The 27,408-nt window shown below is 53.5% G+C and overlaps 3 protein-coding genes across 5 annotated transcripts in view; 1 reads left to right on the top strand and 2 right to left on the bottom strand.

Annotated features, from left to right (window-relative positions):
* Positions 1 to 5,661: 5,661 nt before the first annotated feature.
* On the bottom strand, positions 5,662 to 8,419 carry CHST14 (carbohydrate sulfotransferase 14). Its single transcript, XM_034062124.1, has 2 exons — positions 8,383 to 8,419; positions 5,662 to 8,352 (listed from the first exon to the last, which is right to left on the bottom strand). The coding sequence occupies exons 1-2, from the start codon at positions 8,417 to 8,419 to the stop codon at positions 7,145 to 7,147; spliced, it is 1,245 nt and encodes a 414-aa protein (XP_033918015.1). The 3' UTR covers positions 5,662 to 7,144.
* Positions 8,420 to 8,768: 349 nt separating this feature from the next.
* On the top strand, positions 8,769 to 10,413 carry LOC117436011 (RNA pseudouridylate synthase domain-containing protein 2-like). Its single transcript, XM_034061567.1, has one exon. The coding sequence runs from the start codon at positions 9,136 to 9,138 to the stop codon at positions 9,970 to 9,972; it is 837 nt and encodes a 278-aa protein (XP_033917458.1). The 5' UTR covers positions 8,769 to 9,135; the 3' UTR covers positions 9,973 to 10,413.
* A 6,271-nt stretch (positions 10,414 to 16,684) lies between these two features.
* BAHD1 (bromo adjacent homology domain containing 1) overlaps positions 16,685 to 27,408 on the bottom strand; it is a 41,323-nt gene continuing 30,599 nt past the window's right edge. For all 3 annotated transcript variants that reach the window (XM_034061482.1, XM_034061484.1, XM_034061483.1), the window contains exons 3-7: positions 24,436 to 24,794; positions 22,074 to 22,233; positions 21,059 to 21,135; positions 19,694 to 19,785; positions 16,685 to 18,456 (exon numbers count right to left, since the gene is read on the bottom strand). In XM_034061482.1, coding sequence (XP_033917373.1) covers positions 18,267 to 18,456; positions 19,694 to 19,785; positions 21,059 to 21,135; positions 22,074 to 22,233; positions 24,436 to 24,794 — 878 coding nt within the window. In that variant the 3' untranslated portion in view covers positions 16,685 to 18,266. The remainder of the gene's footprint in view (positions 18,457 to 19,693; positions 19,786 to 21,058; positions 21,136 to 22,073; positions 22,234 to 24,435; positions 24,795 to 27,408) is intronic.

The following is a 27,408-nucleotide window of genomic DNA, read 5'->3' as shown; positions in this document are numbered from 1 at the left end:
TTCCAACCCTTTGCCACCAGCAGGGACCCCTTCCATAGATGATGTTATCCCACCAACCTGCTGCAGACTCCTTGCTAAGCCCAGCTCCATACACACGATGCTGCAGCACTAAGAGGTCAGTGTGTTTCTTGGGGTGCTTTTAGCACTTGGGGTGTATCCAACACTCACCTTCTGAACACCAATGGGTCCGAGGGTGAATTGGGTGGATGGTGCCTCCCCACTGGCTGTTTGGCATCTCCCTGTGAGCTCCAGAGGCAGAACAAAAGGAGATTGAAGCTGTGTGATAGAGGTCAGAGCCTAAGGGAGGGGATGAGGATGATGATGTGGCTATGACAAACTGCTCTGCATCATCACACATCCACCTGAACTGAAGCTCATGGAGCACAAAGCTGCTTTACAGGGAAAGCTTAAAGGAAATCCTGATGTTATAGGACATGTCAACCCTTTGTGTGCTCAGAGCTCTGGTCCCACTCATGGGATGTATTCACATGGGTGAGAGCTTTGCTGCTGCAAACACAGCATCATCCCCATCCCCATCCCACTGATACAGAACCTGCTCCTGCAAACACCCCCAGGAGCCCTGAGAAGCCCCAGATTCCAATGTATGGGAATGTTCTGCTGTGTGATGGAGCCAACATCCCACAGGGATCATTACCATAGGGCACAGGTTGGGGAAACCTTCATCATCTCACACTGGAGCATCTGGATACCTGCAATGGGTCAGGGAAAGACAAGATCAGGTCAGAATGTGGGGCACGGAGGGCTCCCTAACCCTAACCCTGTCACACAGAGCTTGGATCCGAGGCTAAAACCCATATAACCCAGCTGCAAATATCCCTCCTAACCACTGGTGTGCCTGAAATCAATGGGCTGGAGGGATGCACTGAATAAGAATGATGGATATGGGCTCGAGCACATGAGAAGATGCCTCAAATAGGGAACAGCTCAGCCCTGGTGTGTTTTGGGGTGTGAAGGGCTGATGAAACCACCCTGCAGAGTGAGCATGGGGACACCATGGGGCTGGTCATGCACATGGTGATCCAGACACACAACAGAGGCCACACTTATGGTCCTATCCTGCTACAAAAAGCAGCCAGGCCCCAAACTTGCCCAAACTGAGCTTGTTTGCTTGCAGCTAACCCCAAACAGGGCACATGTACCCTAAAAGATGAGTCAGATTGATGCAAGAGCAGCAGGGCTGTGGCAACCAGTGGGGTCAGCTCACCAGTGAGCCCAGCACTGGTAATGCTCCCTTCAATGTCCTGCACAGGGAGGATTTAAGGGAGAAATGGGATGGCAGCACAAGAGAACAAGGTGAGGAAGACATTGGTGGGTGGTAGGGGATGAAGGGTTGATGCAGGTTCCATCAGGGCTCTCAAGGGGAGGTCTATTTGCTGCCAGCACATACGTGATGCTGATAAAGGTCCTAAGGTTTGGACTAAGATCCTTCCAGCTCCTTATCCCCCCAAAGCACAGCAATAAAGGGCACTGCAATGGTCACACTGGGCTGGACCAAGGACCAAGCTTAAGCTGGGAAATAGATGAGCTTTGAAGGTTTACCCCCAAACCCACCCAAAGGCACTTCTTACCCTGGCAGGGACCTGCCCTCAGTGTGACTGCATCCGCTGGTTCCTGATGCTGGAGCAAGGAACGTTCATTTCCACACTTCCCAAAGGGACTTTCAGGCCTCCAGCTCCTTCCTGCTCCTTCCCAGTGCAGCCTCTGGGTCTCCATCATCATTTATACATTACTGCATTTACTGGTGATTAAAGTGGCTCCGAGGCATCAGTCTCCTCCAACCAGCAAGCCCTGCGGGTAGGGAGATGCATGCAGGGAGCAGCTGGGATGCTGAGGCTCAGGGAGGATGCTGTAAGCTATAACCTGGCCCCATAGGTGGCAATCAGAGCCAACGGGAGGGGATGGGGTTTGCTTTAAACACGGCTGCAGACAGGAGGAGCTGAGCCCTGGGAGATGGGGGGGTTGTAGGGATGGGGTGTGCAGCATCCATGGGGAATGGGCTGGGAATGAGGCTTCAAGCTGGGAAAAGCTGCAGTGATTTGGGACACCTGAAGTGAGGGTGACAGAGAATACACAGGTGAAACATGTGGGACACAGCAATAAACAGGGTTCTGGTGGTTACTGGGAGCTGACCTCCAACCCACCAACCCCATAGCACCAGAATCATCCAGTCCAACCATTCCCAGCCCTGCCAAGGCCACCCCTAACCCATGGCACTGAGGGGGGTGAACCCTTGCAGGGCCGGTGCCTGCAGCCCTGCCCTGGGCAGCCTGTTCCAATGCTGAGCACCCTGTGGGGCAGGAATTGTTCCTCAGCTCCATCTGAACCTGCCCTGATGCAGCTTGAGGCCGTTTCCTCTTGTCCCATCCCTTGTTCCTTGGGAGCAGAGCTCAGCCCCTCCTGGCTCCATCCTCCTCTCAGTCACTCCTATGGAGCCATCAGGTCCCCCCTGAGCCTTCTCTTCTCCATCTGAACCCCCCCAGCCCTTCCCCATCTCTCGTGCTCCAGGCCCTGCTCCAGCTCCATTGGATAAGGGGGAAATACCCCAACAAGCATTCAGGAGAGCAGAAGGATGCACTGAAGCCCCAAGGTCCTGTACTTCCCATTCCTTTCCCAGCCCAAGCTCCCATTAGCATGTATTGCTCACCAGAGTGGTCCAGCTCCTGAGAGCCACTGAGTGCTGCTTGTCCCACACTGGCCATAGGATCATAGAACCATAGAAGAGTTAGGGTTGGAAAGGACCTTAAGATCATCCAGTTCCAACCCCTGCCATGGTCCCTGTGGAAGAGCTCTGCAGCTCATGGATAAACCCATCAGTGCTTTACTTTCAGCACCATAAGGATCCCACTGTTCCCATTAGCACTTCAGAGAGGTACAAAGTGAACCCATCCAGCTTCTTGGCTCTAAACCCCATCCAGCTGGGCTGAAAACAGGGTTTATACATCCATGCTTTGGGTCAGCAAAGGGAAAAGGGGATGGGAAGTTATACAATCCAAGGGTGTTTTCCAAGGGAAAAAGGGAAGCATCACATCCAATAGGCAAGAGCAAACCAGACCTGGAACACCCCCTGGCATGGAGAGGTCAGATAGAACTGAGGCTGGAGACTCCACTTAAAGCCTGAGATGGGATTTCCCTGCATAGGAAGGCAGTTCCCATTAAATGAACAACATGAGATGGGATTTCCCTTGGAACACCATTGGGGACACTCTTAGGATGCTTTCACCCAGAGCCTTTAGCCCAGATGTGAGACAACAGCACAACATAAAGGGGTTTTCCCATTTCCAAACCCTACAATCTCCCCCATGTACTTCCCCCTGAGCCAGGCAGCTCTAATCCCACACCCTGGAATCTCCCTGGGAGCCACCTGGAATGCTTGGCAAGCATCACCCTATTGTGTGCACATCCCTTCACTTCCCTATGGGACCAAATCCATCAGTCTGGGTCTGAAACAAGCTCCCTGGTACTCCAAGGTCCATCACCAGCCCATTGACCTCTGCTTCTGCCCTTAGGTGCAGCCCTGGGGTCACAGAGCACATGGGATCAGGGTGCTGTAATGTGGGGTCTACCCATAGCCTCAGTGGGACAGACCTGATCCAGAGCAGAACTCCGGGTACCTCGAATCCCTGCTGATGCTCTGGCTAAAGGAGGGATACACAGTGGGATAACCCCAATGCTAAACCCTAATGTTATTCACTGGGGGAGGTTTGGGCACTGGGTGATGCTGAGGGTAACAAAACGTTATCATTCAAAAGAGAAGAGATCCCCTTTATATTCCACTGAGTGACTGCAAGTGTGGAGATGGAGCAGTGAGAAAGCAGCTTCCAAACGGGAGCAGATCCGGAAGCACCAGTGTAAACCAGTGTAAACCAGTATGACCAAACCAAACCAGTTCCTACCTTGAAGGTTTCCTCCTTCTTTGTGCTTGAGCTGCTGTGAAACCCTCTCCTCCCTGCTTCCATAGGCATGACCTGGCCAGATCCATGCGGAGCATCCTGCTCAGCCTCCAGTGGTTGCTGTCAGCTCTGGGATTCATTCCCAATGTATTCCACACCGGATACACACCTGGCAAAAGGAAGGCACAATAGAGCTGCTGAGGGATATGACTTATCCTGCTTACCTGGCTGAAAGCTCTCCCAGGCAATTGTATTGTTGGCTTTAATGTATATATACATATACATTTATATATATACATATATAATATGTATGCATATATACATACATATACATTTATATATATACATATATAATATGTATACATATATACATACATATACATTTATATATACACATAATATGTGTATATATATATACACATATGTGTACATATATGTGTACATATATATACACATATACACATATACACATATACACATATATACACATATATACACATATACACATATACACATATACACATATACACATATAATATGTGTACATATATATACACATATACATTTTTATATATATTAATATTCTATATATATATATTATTTATATATATATAAATCATGTATATAAATCATAGAACCAGGAATGGAAACCGCATTGATTCCATATTTGCCATCCCATTGCAGCAGGGAGATAAGAAAATCAAACCTAGTCCATAACCTTGATCAAGCAGGAGAACTAAGGTTTAGATGTACTGTACAGATGCCCCCACTCCAGCCTTTGGGGGACTCTTCCACCCTATCCCATCCTTGCCAGGTATGGGACACACTCCAGCCCCAGCTCGGAGCTCTTATGGGGTTTCCCTGTGTTAAAGCATCCTTTTGGGAAGGACAAGGACGTTGGAGTCGTTTGCTTTTATTAAGGAGAAACAAAGTGGCTTCCAGAAGTGGAGGTGGTAAAGTCAAACCGGTTTATTCCTCATTAGAGAGGTCCCAACCCCTCTCAGCCCATTCCTCCATCAGCTGTTTGATGGAATACAACCAGATTCCAGCTGGTTTCCAGTGCCTTTGGCTGGGGAACAAACCCATCTCCAGCTCCGCCTGCATCAGGGACCAAAGGTTCCCATGTGGTCCTCACAATCGCTGCGGACAGACGGACACTGTGGGTTTCACAATGGGGACAGTGAAAGCATCAGGGACCAAAGGTTCCCATGTGGTCCCACAATCGCTGCGGACAGACGGACACTGTGGGTTTCACAATGGGGACAGTGAAAGCATCAGGGACCAAAGGTTCCCATGTGGTCCTCACAATCGCTGCGGACAGACGGACACTGTGGGTTTCACAATGGGGACAGTGAAAGCAAACCCCATTCCTAACCCATTCTGGTGGCTGCTGAGGTGAAGGTAATCTCTTTTCCTTGAGACATCAATCCCATAGCATCCATAATCCATCCCCATGCTTTGTGTCACCTCCACAGCAATGAGGAGCCTGTTTTGCTGCCGACTGTTGCTTTCCATCCCATTACCACCTCATGTCACCATCTCCTTGTTGGACCAGGGTTCTTCCTCCACTTGTTACAGCTGCTCTGGCACTTGAAACACCAATGAAGCAAGGCAGGAGCTGCCTTTACATCCCATTCCATGCTATGGCTTAGCAGGAGAGGCAAACAGCCTCTCCAGGGATGCAGATCCACACTTAACCCCCAATGAAAAGCACTGAGCAAGAGGCTCATTCATATAAAAGCTTTATTAAAACCAGGACACCTCCTCCCCCCCCCTTAATAGCCATAATAACATACAAATAGCTACAAAAGGGCTTTGTACCTCCATACAAGAAGGGAGGATTGATCCTCACCTTGCTCTTGTTTCAGATGGGGATGGAGAATGTGGTTTTCCATAGTGATTTGCACCCACACAGGCCCATCAATGGGATGAGCTGCTCCCTGCAGGATGGGGTTTGCTGTTGAATGGCCCAGGAACCAGGATGGGATGTGGTTTTACCCCATGTCTGTATTGCTTTAATTCAGAGAGAGGAAAGGGAATCTCTATGGCTTGGTCTGGCATCAGATACGTTAGGCTGGGTAAGGAGTTGGTACTAAACATTGCACAAAATCCTATCACTAGTTCTGTTTCAATGGTAAATAATTAACAATAATAAACCCCAGAGGCACTACAGTCACAGGAAAATAGTCCAGCCCTATTTAACCACCATCTACAGCTGGAAACTAAAGGGTAAATAGGGCTTTAGCTTAGAAAAGCCTTTTCTTCTCCTCATACCCCAAACTGTTCCCTGCCTAATGCAGGACCAGTTTGAACAGCACTAGTATTTAGTGCATCAACCACTGTGTCATCCTCAGCATACCGGCTGTATTACACCGGCTGTATTACATCAGGTGTATTACACCAGCTGTATTACACTGGCTGTATTACACCAGCTGTATTACACCGGATGTATTACACCGGCTGTATTACATCAGATGTATTACCCCGGCTGTATTACATCGGCTGTATTACATCAGGTGTATTACACCGGCTGTATTACATCAGCTGTATTACACCGGCTGTGTTACCCCGGCTGTATTACACTGGCTGTATTACACTGGCTGTATTACACTGGCTGTATTACGTCGGATGTATTACACCGGATGTATTACACCGGCTGTATTACATCGGCTGTATTACACCGGATGTATTACCCCGGCTGTATTACATCAGATGTATTACCCCGTCTGTATTACACTGGCTGTATTACATTGGCTGTATTACACCGGCTGTATTACACTGGCTGTATTACATTGGCTGTATTACACCGGCTGTATTACACCGGCTGTATTACACTGGCTGTATTACATTGGCTGTATTACATCGGCTGTATTACATTGGCTGTATTACACCGGCTGTATTACATCGGCTGTATTACACCGGCTGTATTACAGCTGCACAGTATTTGATACAAAACACAGAAAAGAGTGAAAAAAGACCCAAAAAGTACCAATTTCTCAGCTTCCTCACAGATATTTCCCAAGTTCTGCTGTAAAAAAAGACTCTAAAACCAAACTGCTCTACAAAAGCTCCTGTGCTCGAGTTGTATGTACACCTTAAAATGGGAACCATACAAAAGTATTCATGTAGCAGAGGTAATATATAAAACGTCATATAAAGAGGGCTGTAAAAGTATAAAACGAGGGTAGAATGCATAGAAGAGAGTGATTGACAGCACCAGTGTCCCCAGCAGCTCACTGCCTGCAGAACTCACTGGTGATGTTGGGAAGGGGGTAGGCAAAGAGGGAGAAGTCCAGGATGTATTTGGGCAGCAGCTCCTTGACCAGGCGGCGCTGGGTGTTGCACAGGTAGTACCGGAGCGTCTCTGGTGTCACCGGCTTGTACCAGGGCTGCCGCTGGGGGAAGCGGATGAAGGAGGGTGACCGGATGCGCTCCAGGACGTAGTCGGCATCGGCTCCGAGGCGCTCGTAGGAGCCGATGAAGTCGTAGCGGACGGCGCAGGGTTGGCACAGGTTGTAGATGGGCATCCAGTGCTCGTTCATCCGCTCCACGTCCTCATCCAACAGGTACCGCAGGAACTCGGTGAAGGTGACATCGTCACCGGCGGAGTTCACCCCGTTCCGGCGGTACCGGCGGACGATCTCCACCCCGTACTTCTGCTGGTACTCCTTGATCTCCCCGAACTTGTTCCTGTAGGCAGACAACAGCCGCTCCATAGGGTTCCGCACGAAGATGAACTTGTAGTAGTGCTTCAGGCGGTAGCGGATCTCCTCCGGCTCCATGTCCCCCAGGAACAACAGGTCGCTCTTATGGTCCATCTTCCCCCGCACATCCACACTCTCCAGCGCCCCATCCAACACCTTGAGGATGCGCTTCCAGTTGGAACAAGCCACCTTGGGCACGTAGCAGTACAGGAAGCGGTACCGGTCGCTGACCAGGAGGTGCCGCAGCACCGTCCGCCGCTGCCCGGCCGGCAGGTCCCACACGCTGCGGGGCATGGTCCGCTGCCCGCACACGGTACCGATGGTGCGGTTGCGGATGTCCCGCAGCACCTCAGCCTCCAGGGCTCCGGTAGCATCACCGGTGTCCCGTACCGGCTGTCCCGGTGCGGGATGCAGCGGAGGCGGCTTCACCCCGGCCAGGATGCCCCTCTCGATCATGAGCAGCAGTCCGCTGGAGGCCAGGATCACAGCGAACATCAGCATGGACGGCAGCAGGACGGGGCCGCCGGGACGGGAGCGGCTGCGGACCGAGGCTGCCGCAGGCCGCAGCCCCGACGGGGACCGGGGCACCATGGCCGGGGGGCACCGGGGGCTCCGGTACCGGGGCCGGGGCGGGGCACAGGCCGGCAGTGACGCGGACGAGGGGCGGAGGGGACCGGGGGGGAGGCGGCCATCTTGGGGCGGTCCTGCCCCGATGCTCCCCTCCCTTAGGGATGGAGCTGCGGGACCGGTACCGAGTTACCGGTTACCGGTTAGCGGCGTCAGGATCCGGCTCCCAATGAGCATTTCAATGGGGTTGGAAATGGAACCGTCGGGGTTTGGGTGGAAGGGAGCTCAAAGCTCCTCCAGCTCCAACCCCTTCCACTGGAGCAGCTGCTCCAAGCCCCTGTGTCCAACCTGGCCTTGAGCACTGCCAGGGATGGGGCAGCCACAGCTTCTCTGGGCACCCTGTGCCAGCGCCTCAGCACCCTCCCAGGGAACAGCTTCTGCCTCAGAGCTCAGCTCAGTCTCCCCTCTCTTGGGCAGGTTCAAGTCATTCCCCTTGGCCTGTCCCTACAGGCCCTTGTCCCAAGCCCCTCTCCAGCTTTCCTGCAGCCCCTTTAGGCACTGGAGCTGCTCTCAGGTCTCCCCTTCATAGGCCAGAAGGGGAGAGTCTCCTCCCTCGACCTACTGCTCACACTCTAGGAATGCAGGCCAACACCAGGGCAGGGAGTCAGTAGATCAGGCTCTTGTGGTGTTCATTTCCCAACTAGTTGGGGAAAGTGAGAGAGAAATTTGGCTTTAAATAACTGATTATTTTCCCATTTCCTGTTGAATTGCAATAAAATGTTGGCAATGTGCTACCTACAAATGTGCTGCCTACAAATGTGCTACCTACAAATGTGCTACCTACAAATGTGCTACCTACAAATGTGCTACCTACAAATGTACTTCACTGAAGAGAAAGGAAGGAGCAGCTGGGATGGGACTTGGGGGGCTCATTGGGATAGAGGTGATTCCTGATGTGTGGTTCCTCTGTGCCCCTGCAGCTGGAGAAGGAGTACGTCTGCCGTGTGGTGGGGGAGTTCCCAGAGCACGAAGTGGTCTGTGAGGAGCCCATCCTGGTGGTGTCCTACAAGGTGGGAGTGTGTCGTGTGGACCCCAAAGGGAAATGCTGCAAAACCACCTTCCAGAGGCTCAGCTACAACGGGAAGAGCAGCGTGGTCAAGTGTCTGCCCCACACCGGCCGCACGCACCAGATCCGGGTCCATCTGCAGTTCTTGGGGCACCCTATAGTCAATGACCCCATCTACAACATGGAAGCCTGGGGCCCTGACAGGGGCAAGGGGGGTAAGATAGATAAAACAGATGAAGAGCTCCTCAAGGCCCTGGTAGAGGAGCATCGTTCCAAACAGAGCCTGGATATACTGGGTATTATGGATGAGGACTTGAACTCCGGTGCTGGAAGTAAAGACTGTGGTGATTCAAGTGAGTGCACAAAGCCTGTGCAGGCTGATCCCAGCAGTGGGAATTCCTGCCCTGCTGAGGATGCTCAGGATCCCGGGAGGGACACTCGGAATCCTGGGAGGAATGACACAATAGGGTGTCCATTGAACTCTGATGCCAACCTGGAAACACAGGAAAGCAAAGAACTCAATTCATGTGACAATCAGCATGGGGAAGTGGGAGAAAAGGGTTCAGGAGAGAAGGACCCTTTGTGTGTGGAGTGTAAGATGGTAAGGAGGGACCCATCTCCCAAGGAGCTGGTGATGTATCTGCATGCCCTGCGCTACAAGGGTGTGGGGTTTGAGTACTGCTCCAGGATGCCTGAATGGGCAGCAGAAGACTGGGAGGAATGAGTGAGGATGTGGTAAAGACCTCACATGTACTTCCCCAGCAGTGCTTGAGGTGAACAGGCTGGGAACAGTCCTCATGCTGGAGAGGAGGAGCAGAAGATGAGGCTACAACACACTTCTGGGTTTATGTTGCTTATGGATGAAGCAGCACTTCAGGGTACCACACACTGCTTGGCACAGGCAGCTTTGCCTTTCACCTCCACATAACCTGGGGCTGCTGCTGATCATCCACACGGGTATTAGTGAACATCAGCAGTGGTTGTTGTTCTGGCCTCCTGTGTTCTTGGAGCTGACACCAGGAGCTGTTGGGTTGTTGTTTGCTGTGCTGGATGTCATACACAACACTACTCGTGCTGTACTTCACTGCCAGATTGTGAAACTCAGACCTTACCACTGAGAGCATCCTGAGCTGAAAGCAGAGCACTGTGAAGCTGATCCATCTGCTGCTGTCACCAAGGTGGACTTGCCTTTGGAATTGCCCTTTCTGTTCTCCTTTAGATCATTATGCAAAGTTAACTCTGGACATGGAGCTCTTTATATTGGGCCTGGTTTTGGAGGTGCTAATCCCCAGATTTGTCCTTATAAGGAGACTGGTTAAGATGATCTTTGTCTTTCTGCTACCTCCCTGTGCCCTGTCTCCTGCTCTCACACACGTGTGGCTTCTCTTGGGAGCCTGTCCACCTCTGTCCCTCACTGCAGACATACTTGAGCAGCAATCCAAAGCAGGGCTCTGATTCTGGTTTAGTTTAATGTACTTCAGGTGGGGAGTTTTTAATGTCAATGTGACAGCTTTCAGGAAAAACAAACTGGTTTATGAAGCAGAAGACTTTTTAATATGCATTTTATATGAATATGTGTCCAAGATGATAAACATCAACTGTAGTTCTTACTTCCCTCAGTGTTTGTGTGGTTGCTTCTTGGCTTCTGGGGGGTTATGATGATCATTCTGCTGTCTCAGGTGCTTTTTAATCTTCTTCCCTTCTTTTCCATGTATGACTGGGGTGCCACCAGCTCCAGTGGCTGCTGCAGACAATCAGAACCTTTGCTGTGTCATTCAGGACTGTTTGCAGGCTGGTTTCTAGCCCCATTTCTCTGTATCCATCTGTCCACCCCTACCTGGGGCACAAGCATCTTGTATGCTTCTAAAATGAATGTGAAGGAAGGAATCCAGAGGAACTGATGCTGTTCAGCAATATTATGGGTATCAACTGGAACGTGGCCCTGTCTTGGATGTGCTTTGAAGCCCCCAGGACCAGGATCTGTGTACCAAACCACATTAAACCCCTGTGTACCTATTCCAGGAGCTCAGAGACACCAGATGATCTTTGTCTCCTGGACCATCCAGCTGATGTGTGTATTCCCATCCAGGTTCACTCGAGCTTGAGCTTTGCTCTTCTGCATCCCACTGAGGCTTTCTAGTCATTGTAAGTTAGCCACAGCTACTGTTTTACTCCTCCCATCATGTGTTAATGTCTAGTGCAGAGCTACAGGAGCTCTTTAAGCAAGAGGATGAAAAGCCTCCTGTGTTTGAGAGATGCCACCAAAAACTCATCCAGCTTTTGCATGCACTGGAATACGTATTTTGGGGAGCTGTGAATGAAACTTGGGCACCTTCAGTGCATAAATAAGAGTGTCTGCTGTGTTCCCTTGCTCTGGAGCTCTGTTCCCTTGCTCTGGCTGTGCACAATGCCTGCAGGAGCAGGTTTTAGGTACCACACCTTGACAGTAAAGAGACCCCAGGGCTTCAATCTGCAAGATCATAGAATCATAGAATAGTTTGGGTGGGAAATGACCTTAAGATCACCCAGTTCCAACCCCTGCCATGGGCAGGGACACCTCACACTAAACCATGGCACCCAAGGCTTCATCCAACCTGGCCTTGAACACTGCCAGGGATGGAGCATTCACAACCTCCCTGGGCAACCCATTCCAGTGCCTCAGCAACCTCACAGCAAAGAATTTCTTCCTTATATCAAGTCTAAACCTCTGCTGTTTAAGTTTCAACCCATTACCCCTTGTCCTGTCACTACAGTCCCTAATGAACAGTCCCTCCCCAGCATCCCTATAGCCCCTTCAGACACTGGAAGCTGCCCTGAGGTCTCCACGCAGCTTCTCCTCTCCAGGCTGAACAGCCCCAACTGTCTCAGCCTGTCTCCATACAGGAGCTGCTCCAGCCCCTGAGCATCCTCGTGGCCTCCTCTGGACTTGTTCCAACAGTTCCATGTCCTTTTGATGCTGAGGACACCAGAACTGCACACAATGCTCCAGGTGAGGTCACCACCACATCCCCATCATTAACTCCTTCCCAAGGCTGGTACCCTGTACAACATCACAGCTTCACATTGTGCCAGCAGCTCCTTTGGAAGGCTGCTGGGTCCCATCCTGTATAGGGAATCCTGCACTCATCCTGTATATGGAGACTGGGCACAGAACCCCAGCCTGGTTTGGGTTGGAAGGGACCTTAAAGCTCATCCAGCCCCTGTGGCTCTCCCAACCAGCCCAGCATCCAGACCTCATTTCTCCTCCATTCCCCTCATTTTGGGCTCTTTCCTCCCCTGTTTTCCCACCCGCTGCATGTGTTGGCTCCTGAGCTCCCTGTTGCTGGTGGCTGTGCCCAGAGCCCACTCACTGGGTTCCAGCAAGGGGCCCTATGGAGCTCTGGGGTTTGGAAGGTGCCTTCACCCCTGCATGGTGCTGGAGGGAGGATGACTGTAGGAAGGGCTGATTTAGCTGCATGTTGGGCTCAGCAGGGGCTATGCAGGCATCCAGCACAGCTCCTTCCCCATGGATGGATGGGAATTACCTTTCTGATGGGTTTGGTTGCAGGAAGCATCCTCTGGGAACACACATCTTGGTGGTCATGGATACAATGGTGCCATGAGGGTGACCTGCAGCTTCCTGAAGGGAAGAGCTCAGCTCCAGACCTGGCAGCGCAGGGATGGGGATGCAGCAGCTGGAGATGAGCATTAACAGGTTTGATTCAGCTCCACATGGAGCAGCCGGTGTGGGAGAGACATGGAAGGATGGAATTCCAGGGGCTTGGAAGGGTGGAATTCCAGGTGCTTTCCCATCAGATGGAGCTGGTGCTGAGCAGAGCCTGTGCCTCACTTGAGCTGCTGGAGCACAGCCTTGGTGCTCAGGACAGCATCAGTGTGGATAAGAGTGTTTGCTCCATTACCTATCCCAAACCCCAGCTCCATGCACCGAGTGCTGTCCTGTACCAACAGCATGAGGAGGGCACAGTAAAAGTGGGAATCACCTTGGGACATGTTCCCATAGGATCCTTTCCCTGGGTGACACCGGTGGTGGTACAAGGCTCACACAGCCCCACACTCTGCTCTATGGGGCCGGTGCAGGGAGGTGACCGAGTGCTCTGGCACCTTCATGTGGCATCACAGCTGCCCCACTCCTGTCTGTGCTGCCAACAGGCAGCCATACACCCATCCGGCACAGCCGGTAACCATAACCAGGACACCACAGCCTTAGCTCTGGGTGGGAAGGGATGTGAAAGGCCAGAGTGGGTCCTGAAGGATGCTGTGGGTTTGCTTGGGTGGGAGATGTGGGGAGTGAGGAACCCCCCTAGTCAAAGGAGAGAGCCCACAATGAAGCATCACACACCAGGAGCTGCAGCAGCATCCCTGGCTGCAGGCAATGATGCAGACAAACCATCCCATGCTTCCCAAACCTCAGGATGGGTTATTGAGGATCTCCCACCCATCCACTGTGCTTGTCCCAGGGCCCAAACCTCATCCATGGTGCCTGCAGCCCCAACTGCTCCTTCCCAGCACCCCAAGTGCCACCTTCCCCCTGCAATCCCTGTCACCTCCAGACCCTGCACATAGAGGCAAGGGGAGATGATGCAGAAGCCCAGTTCTCCCAGTTACCTCCATCACCAGAACCAGTCATGGAGCCCCCCATGCTGAGCAGTGCAGGATCCCAGTGACTCACCGTGGCCAACACAGTGTCCATCACCCCCATGGCCAGTGGGACTCCCCCAGGGCGCTGGCAGAGGGTCCCTGGCACCATCAGATGTGGTACAAGAGCAGGAGTTGGCTGAAGGCAGATACAGGAGAGCCGGATGCAGCTGAGCATCCAATTTGGCCTGATGTTAATCCCAACCTTTCAGCTTGCTGATTATCCATTGATGACAGCTCAACATGCAGGAGCTGGGATGGGAAAGCTCTTTCTCTGTTTAACTGACCCCTAAAGACACTGTCTGTACACCAGAGCTTGGGACATGTGGGTCACACACAGGGTGCATGTTTGCTCCATCACTGACACACTTGATACCTCTGGGCAGCCCCATCATATTCAATCCAACTGGACAATTCCATATTGGCTCTCCAGCAAAACCCCAAGGGATCAGGAACATCATCCCAGCTGGCACCATGAAGGTGCAGGTTTCAATGTCCCAAGGACCTGAGCTGTGTTATGGGCAGGTTCCCCTGCTCAGCCCATTCCCATCCACCCCACAGCCCATTTGCACTGGAGCAGACACAACCTCCTGCTCAGTCAGTTACACAATCCCAGCCTGGTTTGGGTTGGAAGGGACCTTAAAGCTCCTCCAGCTCCAAGCCCAACCCCTTCCACTGGAGCAGCTGCTCCAAGCCCCTGTGTCCAACCTGGCCTTGAGCACTGCCAGGGATGGGGCAGCCACAGCTTCTCTGGGCACCCTGTGCCAGCGCCTCAGCACCCTCCCAGGGAACAGCTTCTGCCTCAGAGCTCAGCTCAGTCTCCCCTCTCTTGGGCAGGTTCAAGCCATTCCCCTTGGCCTGTCCCTACATCCCTTGTCCCAAGCCCCTCTCCAGCTTTCCTGCAGCCCCTTTAGGCACTGGAGCTGCTCTCAGGTCTCCCCTTCACACAGCAGAGGGGCAGGATCCCCTCCCTGAGCTGCTGCTTACGCTCTGGGGGTGCAGCCCAGCACATGGGGGGTTCTGGGCTCAAGCACTCACTGAACCCAGGTCATGGGGATCTGCTCCTCACCCAAGTCCTTCTCCCCCTTCCACTGACCCCATTCCCACTGGATACCCACAAGCTGCACCCACTGAGCACCCAGATCCGCTCCCACCCATCCCCTCCCATCACTCACACACAGCACAGCGCGGGCTCCTTGTCTAAATCAATACCAGTCTTCAAATTTATTCGGTAGGAATCACTTCTAATGTCTCTTTGTGAGCGGAGGAGGGCTCGGGAATGTCCTCATTCCAGCTGTAAACACGGACAGACACATCTGGGGAGCCGGGGGAGAGACACAAGAAAGTGCATGGTACAAAACCCTCAACTAAAATAGATTTGACCTATTTCGGCTTCCGTTTAAACTCTACCGGCTGCATCTCTTGAGCGTCAAAAAATAGTTCCATATCTAATAGATTACAAAAGCAGGAATCTTTTCATGAGGGGTAAGACATTTCCATTCATTTACATGCTGTCTGCATGACAGCATCAGGAACCGCGAACCTCGACCAACGCTGTGCCCAAAGCAGGGGCTAACAGGGGAGGCAGGGTTTGTGCCCTCCAGCCCCATGTTCTCTGCCACCCTAAGAGGAGGCAGGACTCAGGTGGGAGCAGGGGGAAGGGGTCAGGATTGAAGCTGCTGTGGGGTTCTGGGGTTCCAGGGCTGGTTTCAGCCCTGCTCTGCCTGTGCAGCATCGCTCAGGTAGGGTTTGGAGCATCCTGCTCCTGAGGGCACTTCTCCTAAGGGAAGGCAACCACAGGCACTTCCCTGCTTCAGGCTGGGAACCCCTCAGGAGCCAAGCACCTGCATTTAGGGTTCCCATCACCTCCCACACCACCGCTGTGCACCACAGCCCTGGGTGTAGCTGCTCCATCCCAATGACCCCCTCATCCAAGGTTGGAAGGGGCAGCTCTACTCCAGCATCCTCCCTCCCTCATCCCGCTCCCTGCAGCATCAGAGACCATTTCCTGCTCCACCTCCTTGCTTCCCTATGGCACTTCCACATGAGAAGTTATCCTGACTCCCAGCCCAGCACCACCACATCCACAGCCCAACCACCTCCTTCCAAGAGACCACCAGTGCCCAAGTTAACTGTTAAGGAGAAATCTGAGCAATCACTTTGACACTAACAGTATCTTGAGGTATAAATGAGAGAAGAGGCTTCACCAGCCAATTCCTGCTTGCACACCAAGGAGCAGACCTCCTGGAGCTGGGCTTTGCAAGGCAAGGATCAATGGGGCTTTCCCAGCATCTTCTGCAACACTGAGTGGGAATCATCACAGGGAGATGCTTGTCCTGCTGTGTCACCTCCTCTCCAGTCATCGTCTCCTGGACACCTTCCCCTCTTTGGTATGTAGAGCAGATCTCTGGGTTCAACCACTTCCATGTCATGGACTCGCTGTGGGGTTTTCTCTCCATGTCAGGAGGGTGCAGTGCTCCGAGCCGAGGAGCCCAATGTGCTGCATCCATGAGGAGCCCAATGTGCTGCATCCATGAGGAGCCCAATGTGCTGCATCCATGAGGAGCCCAATGTGCTGCATCCACGAGGAGCCCAATGTGCTGCATCCACGAGGAGCCCCATGTGCTGCATCCATGAGGAGCCCAATGTGCTGCATCCATGAGGAGCCCAATGTGCTCCATCCATGAGGAGCCCAATGTGCTGCATCCACGAGGAGCCCAATGTGCTGCATCCATGAGCAGCCCAATGTGCTGCATCCACAAGGAGCCCAATGTGCTGCATCCACGAGGAGCCCAATGTGCCGCATCCACGAGGAGCCCCATGTGCTGCATCCACGAGGAGCCCAATGTGCTGCATCCATGAGGAGCCCATGCAGTGCTGCTTCCACGGGCAGGACAGCATTAAAGCAGTCTGAACACTTCACACGAGCTCAGCAGGCCCAGCAGGATGGGAAGATGCAGATCCCTGCTCCCATTGACTCCAGGCAGCAGGAATATGGGCTCAGATGGTGCCAATTCTCCTTCTTCACATTAGTGCAATCGAGAAGCGGCCGCCCAGTGTGGTGTGAGTGACTTGGGCTGTGACACTGTCCTTTGGTTTGCTTTAGCATCGACTCCAGCAGTTGGGGTGAAGATAAACCAAGGTCTGTGTAGGGTACACAGTAAGGCAAGAGGCAATATCTGTGGGGCTCGGGCTGCATGTGCCCATGCAAACCTGCACTGATGCTCAGTTCCTTCCAGGAGCCACAAAGCCACTTTGGTGAGCTTGCTGGGGCACTGGGATGGGGTTGGAGGGGGCTGCCCCATGGCAGTGCTGCTGCTGGCTTCTCAGGACAGGACCAACACCAAGGGGATGGGGTGATGCTGACAACAGCCAAGAACACTCGAGGAAGGGGTTTGGCATTTCCCCTTCAGCTGCTTCACACTGGAACCATGTGGGGTTGAACTGGGACTGACAATGATGTTACAGGGAAAGGAACTGGGAAGAGAGAGCAAATCCACTGTGGGCACTGCAGGAAGAGCAACAGCTGGAAGGGAAAACGTGGCTCTCAGCAGCAGATCCCAGTTGGAGCTCCCAGCTGGGGCAGGAGATCCTCCGGGATGAGGCTGCGCATCCCAACAGGGGCCCAGCTCTCCATAGCACTGCTCTGGGATGGGAAGCCTCTGATCCTGCAGCTCCCTGTGCTCTGCTATGGAGCAGGTCTCCAAGTCTGGCTGCCAGGCCCCAGTGCAGGCAATGAAACACGGAACAGGGAGGTGAGGGAAGATAAGGGATAACAGGGTCCCCTCTTCCTCTGATGGAGCAAAACCCATTCAAGCACATCACAAGGCCACAGCACCCAGGCAGCTTCCGAAGCATCGGCTGTATTCCGAAGCAGCTCTCACCCACTGGGAATCCTCACAGTGGGACCAAGGGGACTCTCCTGTGCTCTGCCATGGTCTCAGTCCTCCCACTTCACATCAGGGCACCGAAAGCCCAGAGCTGTCACAGCTTGCCTTGTCCAGCACACCACAGCATCCCTCCTGCGCCTCCGTTGCCACCAGCGATGGCTCTGCGTTCAGTTTACTGGCTTTCATTCCCTGCGAACCCCTCCCAATATATGCATCTCTAGATACATATATAGATATAGATTTACATATGCAAGTACCTATATCTATATACATATATTTATTTTATACGTATATATTCATTTATGCTTTGAATGAAGTGCTGTGCTTTCAACTGCTGCCTTCTTCCTCAGGGATCCGCTCCGGCATCATCCTCAGTCCGAGCGCTGGGCGCTCTCATCTGCAAGCAGCACAAGGGAGGGCATCAGGAGCACTCGGATACCCCAGACCAGCGTTCCGGGGCCGCTGCTCCTGCCCATGCTCCATAGGGAACGTGCTACTGTGGGTTCTTCAGGATGCGCCCGTGTCTGAAGTCATAGACGTGACGGCAGAGGAAGACCAGCTCGGGGTCGGTGTCCTCGGGCACCTTGCGGTGCAGGGGTGTGGAGTACTCCTCTGATGGAGGGACCATGATGGATTTCCTGCCTGGGATCCCTTCGATGCGACGCTTGGCCAAGGCACAAAATCTGCAAGGCAATAAAGCAAAGAGTTAGCACCAACCTGCTTGTAACCAGGGAATGGGTTGGGGTGGAAGGGACCTTAAAGCTCCTCCAGCTCCAACCCCAACCCCTTCCACTGGAGCAGCTGCTCCAAGCCCCTGTGTCCAACCTGGCCTTGAGCACTGCCAGGGATGGGGCAGCCACAGCTTCTCTGGGCACCCTGTGCCAGCGCCTCAGCACCCTCCCAGGGAACAGCTTCTGCCTCAGAGCTCAGCTCAGTCTCCCCTCTCTTGGGCAGGTTCAAGCCATTCCCCTTGGCCTGTCCCTACATCCTTTGTCCCAAGCCCCTCTCCAGCTTTCCTGCAGCCCCTTTAGGCACTGGAGCTGCTCTCAGGTCTCCCCTTCACACAGCAGAAGGGCAGGATCCCCTCCCGGAGCTGCTGCTCACACAGGCTTACAGAACACACAGGATATGTGGATGATTTCCTGCCTTATTTAACTCTTAACCCCAAGTTATATTTCCCTGCACTGTCCTCAACTGATGCCCCAGGGCCATACAAGTACAAACGTTTGTGAGCTCCTTAAAGCATATATCCAAAACCCACAGAGATGAGGCCGTCAGTGCCATGGGTTACTGGTGGCCCTGGCAGTGCTGGTGAATGGTTGGACTCAATGAACTTAAAGGTCTTTTCCAATCTGGTTGGTTCTGTGACATTACCCAAACCAGACTCAGAATGATCCCAGAGTGAAAGCAGCACTCACACTCTGCAGCACACAGCTCACACATACAGTGTGCTCCATCCAGCTCCAGCTTGACCAGGGTCTGTAGGGCTGGGGCCGTTCTGCTGGGTGATGGTTGGGAAGGGGAAGACTGATAAGAGCTGGAGGCTGATGAAGGTCCCAGAAGGCTTCCAGTATCTGAAGAGGGGCTATAGGGATGCTGGGATGGACTCTTCATCAGGGACTGTAGTGATAGGACAAGGGGTAATGGGCTCAAACTTAAACAGCAGAGGTTTAGGCTGGATCTAAGGAAGAAATTCTTTGCTGTGAGGGTGCTGAGGCACTGGAATGGGTTGCCCAGGGAGGTTGTGAATGCTCCATCCCTGGCAGTGTTCAAGGCCAGGTTGGATGAAGCCTTGGGTGCCATGGTTTAGTGTGAGGTGTCCCTGCCCATGGTAGGGGGTTGGAACTGGGTGATCTTGAGGTCCTTTCTAACCCAAACCGTTCTATGATGCTATAGCAGTAAGTGAAGAGCACCACCTACCTGCAGTACTCTGCGAAGGTCAGCACGTAGCATTTCTCCTCGATGCAGGCAACACTGTTCTCATCCTGATGCCGGGATGCAAAGATCTCATTCTGCAAGACAAGGAAGGATGAGGTCACCCCGGAGCCCACACCTTCAGCCAGCACCCTAAAGGGGAGTCTATCAAAGCGTGTCCATAGCAGGTGCTCCTCAGAGCCAGCACTGCACATAATCCAGACACCTTCCAGGCACTTTGGGTCTATTTACAGTGTGCACCAGAATTCCATCCACCAGCAGGTTGGATCTAAGGCAGAGGTTCTCCACTGGGAGGGTGCTGAGGCGCTGGCACAGGGTGCCCAGAGAAGCTGTGGCTGCCCCATCCCTGGCAGTGCTCAAGGCCAGGTTGGACACAGGGGCTTGGAGCAGCTGCTCCATGGGAAGGGGTTGGGGTTGGAGGAGCTTTAAGGTCCTTTTCGACCCAAACCAGGCTGGGATCCTATGAGATGCTCATCACAGAAACTGAACCACCACACCTTGCTCTGCACCTCGGGCTTTTGGGCTGCTCCTTCCATCAGCACCACCTGAGTCACCTCTGACAAGCCCATCCCCACTGCTCAGCCCAAACCCTGCACTTGAAGTCTTGTGCAATGAGGCAGCTGTGCACAAACCTGCCTCTGGTCCTCCTGGCCTGGCTTCCAGTGCTCCCTGCACTCAAATGCAACTGGATACAGTCACACTTCACTGATGGAGCAGGGAACTCTCAGGTCCCACGTTCTGGTTTCAATACCCAGCTGTGCCCTGGGTGCCATTCCCAGCTCTCATCCCCTTATTTAGGAATGCAAGACAAGGAAGAAGGCACCAAGCACATGATGGGTTACAAGCAGCAGTCACTTCTCCCTTCCCAGTTAATCCCAGCTTCTTCTGTCACCCCATGCAAAGCAGAGCAAGGTGTGAGGCCATCATGATTCACATGGGTTTACTTTTAAGAAGCAAACTATTAAAGTGGCCCAACAGCCTCGAGTCACTGTTTAGTTCTCATCCTAAATCTGGACAGGGGAGGATGACGCAGCCACTTCTGCACAACACAAACATGTTGCTGGAGTTTAGGCAGCAGATCAAGGGATTGATGATAAAGGCAGCACGAGAGATGGGTGCTCCATGGCTCTGAACACTGCCAGGGATGGAGCAGCCATAGCCCCATCCCAGTGAGGAGCACCTGGCAGCAGCTGCCTCCCAGCCAAGGGACAGCTCCATTCACTCAAACCAGCAGCTCAGCCCCGAGTCTGAGCCCAGCTGGATGTACTGGGAGCTCCTGGGCTGATCCCCTCTTCCCACAGCAGCACAGGGGCAATGGATGCTCTCACCCCAGTGTCGTGTCCGTCTCACCTGGTGCATACTGGGGTTGCGGCCGCCCTGCGTGTGCTCTGGTCTGTAGTACCACAGCAGGCTCATCATCAGCTCCCCTGTAAGATGCATTCAAACACATCAAACCTCAGCTTGCACCGAGTGTTTTCCCACTGATACCCACCCTCCTCCTCCTGCTCCATCCCTTTCATCCCCATTGCTCTCACGGAGAGGCAGCTGTGCTGTGATAAATATTTCATGCTGAACTAGAGGTGTCCTTTTGTTACAGCAAGAGGCTGTATGAAGTCGTCACGCTGCTACTCTCCCACACCTTCACCCTTTCTACGTGTGTTGCATTGGCACAGAGAGGCCAGGGAGGCACAGAAATAGAGCAGAACACACAAATCCAGTCTTGGACACAAGCTGGGAGAGGTGCTCATCCCAAGCTCAGCACCTGCAGCATGAACTCCAGGTTAATGCTGGAACTGCTGCTGCAGGGAGATGTGACCAGGATGGGGCTCACCACACGCTGAGCACTTTTACATGTAACTTCCTTTCTGCTTCTAAGCCAGACCTGTGCTTTACAACCTCTGGCACAGCCTCCTTGGCTCTATCACGACTCAGAGCTGGGACCACAGCATCAAACCCACACTGCTCCAACCACCACCTCCACTCGGGTCCCATCACAAGCTTCTGCAGACAGGCCTGTGCTCCACACCAGCTCCCAGCCCAGATGTTGGGGGGAGCATCTGAGTAAACAGCAGCTCCCCAGACGTCTGTTGCAATGGGATAATACAGGAGATGGTTGCTAAGATGGGCACTTGGCAGCTATTCTGTGCTCTCCCACCCAGGCAGATTTTGATAACCAGTCCCTGGCTTGTGATTAAAGAGCATTCAGCTCCTGCAATGACCTGAATGAAAGCCATGGAGTTAATCTCTGCCTCTTCATCACCTGGGCTGGCAGCAGTGGAGCTCCCCGAACACACCTGCAGCATCCCCAACATCCATCACCCCCTGCTCCCAAGCACAGACACAACAGACGCTGCTGGCTCAGTACCTGTCTTGGGGTCTTCCCATAGTGCTGATATCTTGGCCACGTAGGGCATGGATTTCTTCCGGGGTCCTGACTTCAAGAGGACCGTGTCTCGCACCCGGATGATCTCCCCATCCCTCTCCACAGCCTGGTAGCTCTTGCGGACGGCCGGCTCTGGTTCGTTCTGTGCCATGAGAACACACAAACAAAGCAAGCTGAGTCCATGGGCAAAGCATTGGGTTGAGCAGAGAACCCTTTGGTCCTGCAGTGAATGCATGAGCCTGCTCAGAGCCGAGTGCTTCCACCCCAACAGAGCTCCAGGAGAGGTCACACAGTGGAAGAGCACTCACAGCATCTCTGTTCTCACCCAGCTGGTTTATAACAACATGGAATGGGTTGGGATGAAGGGAGCTTAAAGTGCATCCAATCCCAACCCCAACCCCTTCCACTGGAGCAGCTGCTCCAAGCCCCTGTGTCCAACCTGGCCTTGAGCACTGCCAGGGATGGGGCAGCCACAGCTTCTCTGGGCACCCTGTGCCAGCGCCTCAGCACCCTCCCAGGGAACAGCTTCTGCCTTATCTCCAACCTGTTTCAGTCTGAACCCATCTCCCCTTGCCAGGTCACAGGAGTCGCTTCCTCCATGGGCAGGGCACTCACAGTAAGGCCAGTTCCCTATGGAGCAGCACCCAAGTGCTCACAGGTCACACTGGTTTCAAATGGAGCAGCTCACCAGAGGACAGCGCCTCTCCCAAAGCAGGGATTTATGGAATTAACACCCTCATTCCATAGGCCTTTCTGTCACATCCACAGCTACATAAAACGAGATGTATTTTGGATAATAGGCATTTACCTGATACAAATGTCATCATAAAACATGAAGTATTTCACATCACCAGGGCAGGGAGCCCATGGCATAAAGCTTTCCTTAACAAGATTCCCAACACCTCCTTCATGTCCTCTAACATCCCAAAATGATCACTTTTGGGACAATAAACTAGAGGGATTGATGTTCCTTTTGTCCTAAAACTGCTTTGGGAATGCCTGCGCAGGATGGGTTTAACCTCCTGCCACAGCACCCAGGCAGAATGGGAAGCCTCAAGTGCCAGGACTTCAGGGGATTTAGGGTGTGCTGCTCCTTCCCAAGTGCCAAACTCTGAGTGATGGATGCAAGATGCTGGTCTGTGGCTTCTACAAGCTTCATTCTTGCACAGCCTATGGTGCCTGTATGCAGCCTGAAGAGATGGAGCTACACAACCTGTCCTGGAGGATGCTCTCAGGTTACACCACTGCAGGCAGCAGCAGCACAGACACATCTGCCTGGACCTTACTGCATGGTCTGTGCCTTGTCCCACCTCCCCCCAGAGCATGTGGGTCCAGGGCTCCAGGCCACAGCTCTGATGCTCTAGTAACACGAGGGACATTAAGTTCTTCCTCAATCAAAGTGGACTTTGCTGTAGTTAATTCCATTTCCTGGCCAGTGGCTGCCCCTGAACACAAGAGATGGGAAAGTATAGACAGGGAGTCCCTGAAGGGGTGACTGGCCATGCTGGAAAAGGTCCATATGGGAAGCAGGACACTGTCTCTGTGCTCTCTGGGAGATCCCTGCTGGGCTGCAGCCACCAGCAGTAAGAACATCACCTTCCAAGGGCTGCCTTTAGACAACGGCTCCTTCCAGTGCAGCTGAAGCAACCCTCATCTTCCCAGATAGGTCTGCCCTAACCCTAAGGGAAGGAGCTGCAGGACAATGTCTCTATAGGATGGAATCTCACATGCCACAGGTGCCACCCTTGAGAACACCAAAGCCAAGTCCTCATCACCATGGCTTGTGAGCTGATGCTAGCATGGGGGCAGCAGCTTCTCCTCCCTTCCCCATCTGCCTGTCCCTCTGTGCGAGGTGAAACCAAGGCATGAAAGCAAACAAGGCCAGCAGCAGCTTGGCCTTGAAGCCCAGCCAAGGGCACTGTTTGCTGCTTTCACTCACCATTTGCTTCCAAGAGGCTCCAGATGGCACAGAGTGAGCACCTCCACCCTGAAGCAAGGCTCAAACTGCTCTCAAGCCTTCATGAAGACCATGGAATGGTTTGGGATGGGAGGGAGCTTAAAGCTCCTCCAGCTCCAACCCCTTCCACTGGAGCAGCTGCTCCAAGCCCCTGTGTCCAACCTGGCCTTGAGCACTGCCAGGGATGGGGCAGCCACAGCTTCTCTGGGCACCCTGTGCCAGCGCCTCAGCACCCTCACAGGGAACAGCTTCTGCCCCAGAGCTCAGCTCAGTCTCCCCTCTCTTGGGCAGGTTCAAGCCATTCCCCTTGGCCTGTCCCTCCATCCCTTGTCCCAAGCCCCTCTCCAGGTCTCCTGCAGGGATCCAGGAGCACCCCCAGGCACCTACCACCACATAAACAGCCTTCTCACAGGCTGCACCCACAGGGATCCAGCCGTTGGTCGCCCTCCTCCTGCTGATGCGCTGCTGCTTGGGGTGGGAATGGGCTCCTGCTGCTTTGCTGTCAGCATGGAGGCAGCCTGGGGTATTCCGGAGGCCGGACTTGGAGCCGCTGGGAGGCTTGGAGCTCTGTGGACATTCCCTGGCCATGGTCTGAGGGTCGGAGTTGGGGGTCTGCAGATGGGGAACGGGTTCTGCAGCCGGTGGCACGCTGGGTACGGGGCATCCTGAGAGCGGGTGGGCAGGCGATGCGGGGTGCCCGGCCACGGGGATTGTGAGGTTCAGCTGGTCCAGAGACTTGCAGCCTTCTGACAGGAGGGGAGAAAAGAGACGTTTCAGATGGATCCCATCTGAACACAGGAAACCGCAGAAGAGCATCCCCAGATAGCACTGATTCCATCTGAAATCCATGGAGTCACAGAACCCAGCCTGGTTTGGGTTGGGAGGGACCTTAAAGCTCCTCCAGCTCCAACCCCAACCCCTTCCCATGGAGCAGCTGCTCCAAGCCCCTGTGTCCAACCTGGCCTTGAGCACTGCCAGGGATGGGGCAGCCACAGCTTCTCTGGGCACCCTGTGCCAGCGCCTCAGCACCCTCATAGGGAACAGCTTCTGCCTCAGAGCTCAGCTCAGTCTCCCCTCTCTTGGGCAGGTTCAAGCCATTCCCCTTGGCCTGTCCCTACATCCCTTGTCCCAAGCCCCTCTCCAGCTTTCCTGCAGCCCCTTTAGGCACTGGAGCTGCTCTCAGGTCTCCCCTTCAGGAGCCTTCTCTTGTCCAGGCTGCCCCAGCCCAGCTCTCAGCCTGGCTCCTATGGGAGCTGCTCAAGCCCTCGCAGCATCATCCCCTTTATTGCATTAGAGCAGTGAAGTCTCTTCCCATTGTAACTTCATTTCACACTGTCACTGGACTCTAAAGCAAAGACACTTCTAAGCCTGTGCTGCTCCAGTGCCAGTGATGACACCGCAACAAATCCATCTGAAACAGCCCATGTCACACCAGCCAGTAACACACATGGGACTGGCTGGTGTCCAGAGCAGTTCCAGCCTCTCAATATGTATAATAGAACTAAAAGGCTTATCAGAATGAGGGAAGGATTAAACCACACTGAGGAAGAAACCAGTTTCATCCAGAAAGCCAAACTCCAACCAGGGCAAACGAAGCTTCTCCAAATGAGCTCCACAACCATGGAACAAGGTGGAACAAACCTGTGTAAGGTGAATCATGCTGCTGCCTTCAGCAGGAGCAGGTACCTGCAGCAGGCTCATCCACACAACAGCTTGGTCCATGGCCTGGCTCCAGGAGGCATAAACCCAACCCTGAGCCCAGGCCAGGGTGTGTAGCATAGGAGTGAGGGTCTCGGTTGCCTTCTGTAGGCAGGGAGGAAGCTCCCACCCAGGCCACTGTAAAACACACCCCAAGGTCCTAAACCTGAAAGCTCTTTGGGGTGACCCCCAGGAGATCATAGAATCATAGAATAGTTTGGGTTGGAAAGGACCTCAGGATCATCCAGTTCCAACCCCTGCCATGGGCAGGGACACCTCACACTAAACCATGGCACCCAAGGCTTCATCCAGCCTGGCCTTGAACACTGCCAGGGATGGAGCATTCACAACCTCCCTCCAGCCCAAACCATGCTGAATGGGGCTGCCATGGGGCTGCCATGGGGCTGCCATGGGGCTGCTGCAACACCTGGAAGTGAGAACCCAGCTGAGCCCCCAGGCTCCAGCTAACTGTTCCCATTGGAAACACTGCCTCCAGGCTGCCCCTTGACCATCCCTAGGAGGGCTGCAACAAGGCACTGCTGAACCAGTGAGGACTGATGGAGAGCATCCCAAACCCTGCTGAGCCCCAGCATGAAAGGATGCTGCAGGAAGCAGGCTGTGAGCTCTCATCCTGCCCGTCCTCCCATAGCACTGAATCACCTTGGAGGATCCTGCTTACAAAAGCACTATCCAAGCTGGAGCTAAAGGAGGACAGAGCTCCACAAAGGCACTGACTGAAGCTGAGGGCAGCAGCACAGAGCCCAAGGCTGCTCGCTTGGCTGCACACGCTCCCAGCACCTACAGCAGTAGGAAGGCAGCATCTTCCCCAGCCCTAACCCTAACCCTAACCCTAACCCTAAAACTAACCCTAAACCTAACCCTAAACCTAAACCTAAACCTAACCCTAAACCTAACCCTAACCCTAAACCTAAACCATCTCATCCCACCACTGCTCACTGCAAAACATCCAACATCCTGACCCCTTCATCTGTACCAGACAGCGATGGTCCCATAGAAACCTCACTGAATCCCAGCCTGGTGTGGGTGGGAAGGGACCTTAAAGCTCCTCCAGCTCCAACCCCAACCCCTTCCCATGGAGCAGCTGCTCCAAGCCCCTGTGTCCAACCTGGCCTTGAGCACTGCCAGGGATGGGGCAGCCACAGCTTCTCTGGGCACCCTGTGCCAGCGCCTCAGCACCCTCACAGGGAACAGCTTCTGCCTTACACCCAACCTGAGCTTCCCCTGTTTCAGTCTGAACCCATCACCCCTTGTCCTATCCCTACAGTCCCTGATGCAGAGCCCCTGTCCTGCATCCCTGTAGCCCCTTCAGCCACTGGAAGCTGCTCTGAGGTCTCCAGAGCTTCTCTTCTCCAGGCTGAACAGCCCCAGTGTTCTCAGCCTGCCAGTGAACACCCTGAACACACCAAGACAGGCAGATACACACCAGGCACATGCAGCTGGATCCCCTTGGACCAGTGCTCTCAGATGGGAGCCTCCTGCTTGCAGCCAAAGTCCCCCTTTAATCCCCTACAATCACCCACTCCAGGGAAGGATGAGGTGTCTGAGGTGCACACGTCCATAAACTGAGCTCCTAAGCTTAGGTCCTGTTTATATCCTCGGAGTCCTCCCTATACCCTTCAATCCACAGAGCAAAGCCTGAAT

This window comes from Melopsittacus undulatus, chromosome 4 (assembly GCF_012275295.1).
Source record: "Melopsittacus undulatus isolate bMelUnd1 chromosome 4, bMelUnd1.mat.Z, whole genome shotgun sequence".
Classification (NCBI taxonomy): Eukaryota; Metazoa; Chordata; class Aves; order Psittaciformes; family Psittaculidae; genus Melopsittacus; species Melopsittacus undulatus.
The sequence above is the reverse complement of the archived record's forward strand: the minus strand, read 5'-3'. Positions and strand labels throughout refer to the sequence as shown.

Excerpts from the sequence above, each read along its gene's own strand:
- CHST14 (XM_034062124.1), bottom strand. The coding sequence starts at position 8,419 with ATGCTCATTGGGAGCCGGATCCTGACGCCGCTAACCG. Across the intron at positions 8,353-8,382 it reads GATCCTGACGCCGCTAACCG|CTCCATCCCTAAGGGAGGGG; the intron begins GTAACCGGTAAC and ends CCGGTCCCGCAG.
- LOC117436011 (XM_034061567.1), top strand. The coding sequence starts at position 9,136 with ATGTGTGGTTCCTCTGTGCCCCTGCAGCTGGAGAAGGAGTACGTCTGC.